This window comes from Myxocyprinus asiaticus, chromosome 8 (genome assembly GCF_019703515.2).
Source record: "Myxocyprinus asiaticus isolate MX2 ecotype Aquarium Trade chromosome 8, UBuf_Myxa_2, whole genome shotgun sequence".
Taxonomy (NCBI): Eukaryota; Metazoa; Chordata; class Actinopteri; order Cypriniformes; family Catostomidae; genus Myxocyprinus; species Myxocyprinus asiaticus.
This window is the reverse complement of record NC_059351.1, coordinates 18,692,636-18,703,659: the sequence shown is the minus strand read 5'-3', so window position 1 is coordinate 18,703,659 and position 11,024 is coordinate 18,692,636. Positions and strand designations below refer to the sequence as shown.

The 11,024-nt window shown below is 40.9% G+C and overlaps 1 protein-coding gene across 1 annotated transcript; it reads right to left on the bottom strand.

The window, feature by feature from the left end:
* Positions 1-5,940: 5,940 nt before the first annotated feature.
* LOC127445355 (structural maintenance of chromosomes protein 5-like) lies at positions 5,941-9,071 on the bottom strand. Its single transcript, XM_051705387.1, has 9 exons — positions 8,925-9,071; positions 8,307-8,590; positions 7,763-7,934; positions 7,380-7,434; positions 7,250-7,300; positions 7,066-7,110; positions 6,910-6,980; positions 6,761-6,821; positions 5,941-6,649 (listed from the first exon to the last, which is right to left on the bottom strand). Exons 4-9 carry the CDS (start codon positions 7,425-7,427, stop codon positions 6,353-6,355), a joined length of 573 nt encoding a protein of 190 aa, XP_051561347.1. The 5' UTR covers positions 7,428-7,434; positions 7,763-7,934; positions 8,307-8,590; positions 8,925-9,071; the 3' UTR covers positions 5,941-6,352.
* Between the last annotated feature and the right edge of the window lie 1,953 nt (positions 9,072-11,024).

The window sequence follows — 11,024 nt, the reverse complement described above, 5'->3', positions numbered from 1 at the left end:
TGCCGCCATAGCAGCACACCATGATGGAGTCGACGGTAAGTCCTTAGGCAAGCATGACCTGATCATCAGGTTCCTGAGAGGCGCCAGGAGGCTGAATCCCTCCAGACCACGCCTCGTTCCCTCATGGGACCTCTCTGTAGTTCTTAAGGGTCTACAGAGAGCACCCTTTGAGCCTTTGCAGTCAGCTGAGCTTAAGGCACTCTCCTTGAAGACTGCCCTCCTGACTGCGCTCACTTCCATCAAGAGGGTAGGAGACCTGCAAGCGTTCTCTGTCAGCGAAACGAGCCTGGAATTCGGTCCGGGCTACTCTCACGTGATCCTGAGACCCCGACCGTGCTATGTGCCCAAGGTTCCCACGACCCCTTTTAGGGATCAGGTGGTGAACCTGTGAGTGCTGCCCCAGGAGGAGGCAGACCCAGCCCTACCATTGCTGTGTCCGGTGCGTGCTTTACGCATCTATTTGGCTCACACGCAGAGCTTTAGAATCTCTGAGCAGCTCTTTGTCTGCTTTGGTGCACAGCGGAAAGGAAGTGCTGTATCCAAGCAGAGGATCGCCCACTGGCTCATTGATGCCATAGCTATGGCATATCACACCCAGGACATGCCACCCCCGATAGGGCTACGAGCCCATTCTACCAGGGGTGTAGCGGCCTCTTGGGCCCTGGCTAGGGGTGCCTCTCTAATAGACATTTGCTGAGCAGCGGGCTGGGCAACATCCAACACCTTTGCAAGGTTCTACAACCTCCGGGTGGAACCGGTTTCGTCCCAGGTAGTGGCATGCAATACAAGCGGATAAGCCCGGGATAGCCGGCTGGGTGTATTGCTTGCACATAGCGCCTTCCACCTCTTTTGAGCTGAAGATGTGCGCCATTAATTCCCAGTAGTGTTCACAAACTATGTTCCCTGGTTGACTTCCTCCGAGTCCTGTGGCAGTTGAGTTTTCAGAGAGACTCGCTGCCGGCCCAGTACACGTGCTAACTAAGAGCCCTGTTCTGGGGTAGGTGCTCCACATGTTCCGGTTCCCTGTAAGGTAAAACCCCATGCGATGTATATCTTCCGCTAATTCGTTTCCCTGTTGCCAAACTGCATCTTCCTTGGGCAGAGCCCCTCTGCCCTAGTCTCCATGTTTGTAGTAACTCCTCCCCAGTTGGGCAGGATCTACCTTGAAGACCATGTGACGTATTTTTCCACTTAAATATCCCCCCTCTTTGGGCGACGTGTGGTCTCCGCGGTGTCCTCCCCTTGGGAGGGACACCCCCCGACTATACCTGGCGGCCCAGTCGGATAATCCCCCTTTTTTTTTAGGGAGTGGAAAGAAAGAAGGTGAAAAGAGGCCATGACTGGGTTAGCATGTCTCTATCTTTTGGGTAGTCGACATGTCCCCAAAGGGCCATTCGACACTCATAACTATGTTGGGGGTGGTTACATGTCGGCCTGGTGTGCTGGCTACGAGGCACACAGTGGTCTGCCCGTCACACACTGCCAGTTCACGTAACACAGTTCAGCCAGTTGTGGCATTTTGTATAGGGACCCCTAGTGTCACTACATCGACACAACGTCGAGTGAGTAACAAATAGGGAACATCATGGTTACTTGCGTAACCTCCATTACCTGATGGAGGGAACGAGACCTTGTGTCCCTCCTGCCACAATGCTGAATTACCCGCTGAAATGGCCGGACCTTGTCTCGGCTCCTCAGCATACAACCTGAATGAGTGGTTGCATACCAGCTCCTTTTATACCCGTATGTCCGGGGGAGTGACATGCAAATACCACTCGCCAATTTTCATTGGCCTTTTATCAAAGACCAGAGGTGTCTCGGGCTCCCAAGAGTGACCCCTAGTGTCACTACATCGACACAAAATCTCGTTCCCTCCATCAGGGAACAGAGGTTACGCAAGTAACCATGACGTTTTTGGTAGTTTGTACCAAGAAAAACACTACACAGGACGTCTGTGACTTCATGAGGAATTTTATGTTTGTTTCCTAGAATTATGTTCAAACAATGATACCAAAGAATCCAAAGTCTATGTGGCCTGTGTTTTGGTATTTGCATTAGGAAGTTTGTTTAGAAGAGTATTAGAGGTTTGGCTTTCCACTGAGGATACAGAGGAACATACACTATATTGCCAAAAGTATTCGCTCACCCATCCAAATAATTGAATTCAGGTGTTCCAATCACTTCCATGGCCACAGGTGTATAAAATGAAGCACCTAGGCATGCAGACTGCTTCTACAAACATTTGTGAAAGAATGGGCCGCTCTCAGGAGCTCAGTGAATTCCAGCGTGGTACTGTGATAGGATGCCACCTGTGCAACAAGTCCAGTCGTGAAATTTCCTCGCTACTAAATATTCCACAGTCAACTGTTAGTGGTATTATAACAAAGTGGAAGCGATTGGGAATGACAGCAACTCAGCCACGAAGTGGTAGGCCACATAAAATGACAGAGCAGGGTCAGTGGATGCTGAGGCGCATAGTGCCGACTTTCTGCAGAGTCAATCACTACAGACCTCCAAAGGTCATGTGGCCTTCAGATTAGCTCAAGAACAGTGCGTAGGGAGCTTCATGGAATGGGTTTCCATAGCCGAGCAGCTGCATCCAAGCCATACATCACCAAGTGCAATGCAAACCGTCGGATGCAGTGGTGTAAAGCACGCCGCCACTGGACTCTAGAGCAGTGGAAACGCATTCTCTGGAGTGACGAATCACGCTTCTCCATCTGGCAATCTGATGGATGAGTCTGGGTTTGGCGGTTGCCAGGAGAACGGTACTTGTCTGACTGCATTGTGCCAACTGTGAAGTTTGGTGGAGGGGGGATTATGGTGTGGGGTTGTTTTTCAGGAGCTGGGCTTGGCCCCTTAGTTCCAGTGAAAGGAACTCTGAATGCTTCAGCATACCAAGAGATTTTGGACAATTCCATGCTCCCAACTTTGTGGGAACAGTTTGGGGATGTCCCCTTCCTGTTCCAACATGACTGCACACCAGTGCACAAAGCAAGGTCCATAAAGACATGGCTGAGCGAGTTTGGTGTGGAAGAACTTGACTGGCCTGCACAGAGTCCTGACCTCAACCCGATAGAGCACCTTTGGGATGAATTAGAGCGAAGACTGCGAGCCAGGCCTTCTCGTCCAACTTCAGTGTCTGACCTCACAAATGCACTTCTGGAAGAATGGTTCCCATCCCCATAAACACACTCCTAAACCTTGTGGAAAGCCTTCCCAGAAGAGTTGAAGTTGTTATAGCTGCAAAGGGTGGGCCGACGTCATATTAAACCCTATGGATTAAGAATGGGATGTCACTTAAGTTCATATGCATCTAAAGGCAGATGAGCGAATACTTTTAGCAATATAGTGTATCAGGACATGTTCATTTCTCAAAGTGCTTTAACGTGATGGACAGCGATACCTGCAGTGTTCAGGTTTGGAGAAAGACATTTCTTGGAACTCATTCATCTGCTGCATGAGCTGTTTTAATTAAAGCAGTTTATCCAGCATATGAGACGAGCTTTTGTGCTTAATTTACACAGGAAACACTTCATGTGTTTTGTGCAACCGAGTCAGTCTCTAGGGGTGTGAAATATACTCTAATATATAAACACAAATACACACCTAGTCCACCTACTGTACACACACACATAGAGGTTATATATAATACAAATACATTTCTGGTTTAATAATTTTAAATCAAGTGAGGTGTTTTCCTGTTCCTCCCCATGACCTTAACAGACCTGAAAGAGAAACTCACTGTTGAAGAAGACAGTTAACACTAAAGCACACTATATGTCCTGTGAGGTAAAATGCTACAAAATGATAGGTAAAATGCTAGGTAAAATACTAGATAAAACACTGTAAAATGCTAGGTAAATTGCTAAGTAAAATACTACATAAAATGCTAGGTAAAATGCTGAAAAATGCAATGTAAAATACTAGGTAAAATGAAAAAACATTGTAAAATGTGTATTATGCGATTTCAACCTTTCTGCTGATTTAATTTGGACTCTTGTAGTCTTTGTGTTTGCCACCCCGCCACAGGAAGGAAAGACTAAGTGTATTTTTTAACACATTATGAAAATACTGTATATTATATGGGGTGGAAAGAGTACTGAAAAATGTTTGTGTTAATTCACAAAAAATGTAGTGTGAGTAGAGTAAAAATACCTGTCCTAAAAAACTACTCAAATAAGAGTAAAAGAGTAGCTCATTTAAAAGTACTCATGAGTAGTGAGTATTGAGTATTGGGTTGTGAATGCTACGCCCCCTTTAATAAACCCTGTATGCTGCCATTTTAAAATGTAGCATACATACAGTCATTTGCATTCCCTTTTAAGGCTGTTTTCCAGAAAGCAGTGGCGATTTCTCAGGGCCAGCAAAGCCTTCTCTGCTGGCGTAACATGCCTAATAAATAAATATTTTTTCATCCTTTCATTCTCATTGACCTTATTGCCTATTTATTTTCAATCACTTTCAACTCCTTATTAATTTACAAAAGAATAGCAAAAAACAAAAAAATTTATCCAATCAGAATTTATTTCTCGATGCTTACAAGCAAAGTGTGACAACTTTTTCACAAATCACATGCCCGAAGCCGAGCTTGTTAGCCGAAGCAGCACTTGAGTCTGAGCTCCACCCCATCAGGCCTTCAGAATTTCCACATAATCCCCCAACAGTGCAAGTGAATAGGCATCTAAAGTCAGACTGTCAGATTCATCAGCCAGTCAGATTGATTTATTTGTTCTTGGTGGGTGTGGACTTTAGGATATGTCCCAGTCCAGGCCTTCTAGCTGGCCTTGAGTGACGCAATCATGCTTTAAATGATATACATAATTTTAAAGCGAAGAGTGCAAGATGCTAATGAGTCGGCTGCTGGTATTGCCATTGAGAAAGAGATCCTTATGGATTTAAAAACCTGAGACGTTCTGCATGATCATGCAATTGATTAATTAAACAGGAAAGGAGAACTGATTTTCACTTCAAGCAAACTGGTAAGTGCTTTTTGCATTGTTATAGCAACATCAGGAGTTTTCTAAGTGTAAATTAGGCTGCTTGAGCATTCAGTGTCAAGTTTTGAAAAGTAACCATGTACCCTGACAAAACAAAATTTATTGCAAGCTAAATTTAAATTGCAAATATTATTAGAGAGCTTTTTCTTGGTATTAGACCTCCTTGGTTCTGGCTTTCGTGCATGGACGTGTTTTTAAAATGTCAATTGGTATTATTAGTTGACTGCCACGCAATGTATTATAGGAATACGGTGTCTTATTCATTGTGAAACTGTTTTCTTAATAGCTTGAATCGCACTGAAGGCCTAGACTTAAAATGCACAGGCCGCGGCTGCCAGAAATAAAGGTATTTTTGACTGCCAACTTTTAAAATACTTCACTTATCCATGATAAACACTACATCAATCTGATTACAAAAAATAAAAGGGAGACATGATTACAGAGATGAAAAGTTATTTTCAAAACAATTATCTCCATTTTAAATGGTAATATATGAAACAATTACATTAAAATAAGTTTATTAATGTATCATCTCTACTTCCCTAGTAATTTATTATTTAGATTAAAACAAAAAATATTATAAAAAATATTATTATTAAAATGTCATTGTTTTTTTATATTACATTAATATTTTGAAAGCTACTATAGTTATTCAGCCAAAAGCAGTAAGTGGTTTTCTAATTTTCTTGTTATTGTTGTTGTTGTTTGATTAATAGCCTTTTAATTACACACTAGACAGTGGTCTATTTGGTTACATGTACACTTCAAGTCTGACACTTTAGCCACAGCTGACTGTGTTTGAGATATATCCAGCTGCAGACCCGCAGCACCAGCAGTTTCAGAGCAGCAGCGCCAGAACCACAGCCACAGAACGGAAGTGAGGGGCGGAGCATACGTTCTTAATGGAGTCACGCCACCAATGGTTTTGGAGCGTAATTTTCTTTTATTACATGCGAAACATCATACTTTTAAATAAGGCCACTTTTCAGTTCATACATGTATAAATTATAATGATACAGTAAGGTACAGTACAATAAGCATTTTAAAACATTAATCATGTGTAATATTATTGTATAATGTTATCCGTTTCATTGTATTATGTGAGTATTATTTCCTGTTCGTGATATTAGAAATAATGCTTAAAGAAACTTATGACCATTTAATATGAAATATACTTTAAATCACAGCATTCAAAATAAACGTTTATTCCAAAGCCAAGAACATGTGCAGCATGCACTTTTCTATATGAAAACTAAAACATTTCAATAAAAATATAACTACAATACAACTAGATATTATTATAAAAAATTAAAATAAAAAAACAAACAGCAACATAATTTTAAAAGAAACAATCAAACTTTATACAACAAATAATTACATAAAAATTCCTCAAATGAACAATTCATTCTTAGGCCAATTTTGTCATGACATTCCTGCAAAAATAACTCCATGTCATCCCTGAACACAAAATGAAATGTGAAGGGCTCTTTGGAAGCTTCTGATTGTTCCAGGAGATTGTTGAGGGCCTTTTCCTTGTCCTCTTCATCCATTGTAATTAAAAGAGGCTCTTCCACTGGGCCCCTGAGCAGATGTCTGTTGGAATGGAGCCATTTCACAGCTTCTGTCATGTGTCGGATTACTGGGAGCTCCTTCATTAGAGAATGTTAAAGAAAAATGTAATTTTAATATTTATTATAAATGTAATATTTGCAAAGATATATATACACTGATATATATGTGTGTCTATATTTGAGACATACCTCACTGCTGCTAAGCGTAGCTTGTTCTCCACTTGGAAGGGCCTCTTGAAGGGATTCTCTACTGTAACATACATTTCTTGGTTAATTTAGAATTGGTCGGAAGGGGGTGCAAATGTAATGGTGGGCTGGAGGCAATGTCCAGTATCTACCTTTCAGAGAAAACCCCAAAGTTCTCCAGAACAATAAGAGCCCACCATATCCGTATGTTTGGAAAGTCGCACTGGAAGACAAAAATATAGAGAAATCTTGAAATATCAACTGCTACAACATCATAAAGGTAAATTACTTGAACTGTAATTACTTACAGATGTAAAATCAAAGGGTGCTCCCAAAACAAGATGTAGAGCATACTGAAAAACATCAAAAATCAAGAAAATTCTATCTGTAAATGTCATAAATGTAAAATTGCTTCCTTGTTCCTACTTTAACTACTATTTAAGAAGCACACCAATCATTGGTTTATTTATATCAAAACATAATTTGTCTCACCATCAACATGAAGACTCCACAGTCCACACCACCAATTTGTTGGGGGACATCCTAAAAAAAGGAGAAGCATGAGGTTAAATGTAAGGGTTTGACACTTGTCCCAACTTTAGCAGACTTCTTTATAACCAACCTTGTTTTTCAGTAGCATCCATGTGCCAGGAGCAATTTTAGCTGTCATCTTACTGCTACAAAAATACACAAATAATAAAAACAGATTTCTTAATATGCAAAGTTACATTGTGCGGCACAAATAGTTTGAAGCTCTGAATCCATGCAAAATCACAGCAGTCACCAGTATTTGGGTCTTTCTTGTAACAACTGTCACAGCATGCAAAATCAGAACATCATGCAAGTAACCATTAACCAAGCTTCTTAAACTCTTGAACGGCTCACTCTGAATGGCAAAGCTTGAACTCAATATTACGCAATATTAATATTTTTACACTGGTAAAATATTATGCTATAATATATTGTGACTACATATATTAAACAAATAACTCAAGATATTCATACCTCCATGGACAACTGCCTTGTTGAAGTGGCTTTGAAGATGACTTTTTAATTTGACCAGTTTGGCTGGCTTAAACACGCTGGCCGAGCAAAAAGGGCAGTGGTAATTGCTGCAACACTTGTTGCACTGTTGCAGCTGAAGTAACGTATCACCTCTCTGAATTGTTACATGTCTCTACAAGAGATAAAAAAAGCACCACACAATTATCTCAACTTTGATAAATGCGATTAAAAAAACTCAATGGTAAGGTAACATTAACTCACAAACAATGCATATAACAGAAGAAAGTGGAACAAACTATTTATATTCATAAATAATAAACATCTTCAAAACTTCATCGCAAGGCCCATTTACAACACACGATCCGAAAAGTAACCGAACAGTCCGCAGAAATTTCTTTCTGTACAATAAAGCTTGACAACAAATTCAAGCTTCAATAAGATGATAAAGCCATGCACAGATTCAGTATTTAGCAGATAAACGCTTAACTTGATATATACGATAATTAATCACCACATAATGGCAAAAACATTACAAACAACTCACCGTGCTCTCCGCCATGCTTATCTCGTTGTCAATAACTCTGTCCCTCACATCCGTTCTGTGGCTGCGGTTCTGGCGCTGCTATTCTGAAACTGCTGGTGCTGCGGGTCTGCAGCTGGATACTATTGCTGTGTTTACATTAATACCTCGCCAAGATGGGTATTTTGGTGGAGTAATGAAGAGTATTTGACCGTTTAAGTGCATAGCCACATTAGCAGAACACACGAGCATGTATACCTTGATACTCCAGCACGCAAACAGCTGCCTTTCAGTCAAACAGCGCGCGGCTACAGAAACGAGGAAATAAAAAGTCAGACTTTTAGATTTTATAGAGATCAACCAGTGGCTGTCTTGCTATTGTGATCAACGTACTGAGCACCCCTGGTCTAGATCTAGAACATATAATAAATATAGAAAAATACTCAAAAGTTTATCATCGATTTCAAGGATTTGTCCCCCCGATAAATATCAAGATTGTTTCATCCCTCAGCCCTATAACCTAGCTAATATTGTATGAATCTCTCATAGCAGCCCAGTAATCTCAGTAATATTTTTACTATTTTACTAATTTACAGCCATTATAGATACAGAAAATCTAGTAAGAAGAAATATGAAATTTACCTCAATATGTTTCTTCAAATTAGACGTAGAATTAATGTTGATATCTCAACTGGCTTGAGCAAGCTAAACGCACATGACACAATCAAACTAGCCTTCTTCATCGTGAAAAGCCCTTTCAGGTGCGGCCATGGATGTTCATTGTTCAGGTGCTGAACTGCTGCTTGAGGCATCCTCCACATCCTTGATTAAAGCAGTTGGCACCACTCAACCAGTCACGCTGCCATTCAAATTTGTGTGAATGTGTGATTTAGTTTGACGGGAGTCACAAGACTCTCGTAGCCAATCACACTGATGGATAAAAATACAAATCAGGACAGGAAAGTAGTGAACACAGATGGAGAGAAAATAGCACAGTAAAAGTATCCCATTTTAAAACTACTTAAAGTACAATTCCTGGGAACTACTTAATTACAGTAATGAGAGTATTTGTAATTCGTTACTTTACACTCCGATATATTATAGACTAACCAAACACTTTATTAGGAACACTATGGTCCTAATAAAGAGCCCAACGTGGTCTTCTGCTGTAGCCCATCCGCATCAAGTTTCCACATGTTGTGCATTCTGATATGCTATTCTGCTCGCTACAATTGTACAGAGGGGTTATCTGAATTACCACAGACTTTCTGTCAGCTCGAACCAGTCTGGCCATTCTCCATTGACCTCTCTCATCAACAAGGCGTTTCCGTCCGCAGAACTGTCGCTCACTGTATGTTCTTTGCTTTTGGCACCATTCCGAGTAAACTCTAAAGACTGTTGTGCATGAAAATCCCAGTTACAGAAATACTTGTTCGAAAACGTCACTTTAGAACTAGCAACAGAGGATTGTGAGGCATGCGCTGCTTTACTTTAGCACTTACTGGAGTATCAAGGTAGTGTGTTTGGGCATGTGTGTGTGTGAGTGAGCAAAAGAGAGAAACTCAGAAACTGAGAGAGATAGCACGTGGGGTTACCTTTGTTTGTTGCAGCCCTTGTCTGAAGGCTAGGACTGTATTTTTGTTTTTTTTTTCCAATTAAAATTTTTTATTGATTCAAAAATACACAACAGAGGAAAAACACAACACATACACATCGAATCAACATTTAAGATTTAACCCCCACTAATATCCCTCACCAATCACCAACCCCACCCGGACCCCCATCGAACACCCCTGTGGTCACATATCATAATACACACACACACACACACACACACACACACAAAAAAATAAATAAATAAATAAAAAATTATATATATATATATATATATATATATATATATATATATATATATATAATAAACATAATTAAACTAAACTTCTCTCTCCACATCCCCTGCCCAAGAGTCCCCGAAAAGTGCCAAATAACTGCCCCACTTCCTAACAAACAATTCCCCAAACCCCAGTCTTCTACTTGCCACCTCCTCGAAAGCTGCCACCCTCCCCATCTCCACACACCACTCCCGAAACAACGGCGCTTCATCCGACTTCCATCCCCTTAAAATAATTTGTCTGCCAATCATGATACTGGTCAGAACCCAATTTTTTTATGTGTGTATCCCCCAAATTTATGACTGCCCCATCACCCAAAATACAGAGTCTGGGGCAAAGTAAAATTTGAGTGCCCAAAACGTCACACATACAACTCTGAACCTTCAACCAAAATTCTTGGATCTTAACACACCCCCAAAAAACATGGGTTGTGTCTCCATCTTCTGATTGGCATTGCCAGCAGGTGGGTGTGTCTTTAAGACGAAGCCTAGACAATCTAGAGGGGGTCCATAGAATCTATGTAAAATCTTGAATTGCATAAGGTGCACCCTTGCATCTCTAGATACAGACTTGATGTTTTTTAGAATCCTAGCCCACACTCCCTCCTCCAATACCAAGTTTAAATCTTTCTCCCATAATCTCTTGATAGAAGTTAAAGCTCCGACCCCCAGACTCTGAATTAGCAGGGAGTAATACACTAATGCCTCATGACCTTTTCCAAAAGTAGTAATCACCTCTCCCAGAGTATCTGCCGCTTTAGTTGGGGGGGGTGCTACTCCCAAAAACAATACATAGCAGGTGGCGCAGCTGTAAATACCTATAGAACTGAGATCTGGGAATCCCAAAATGT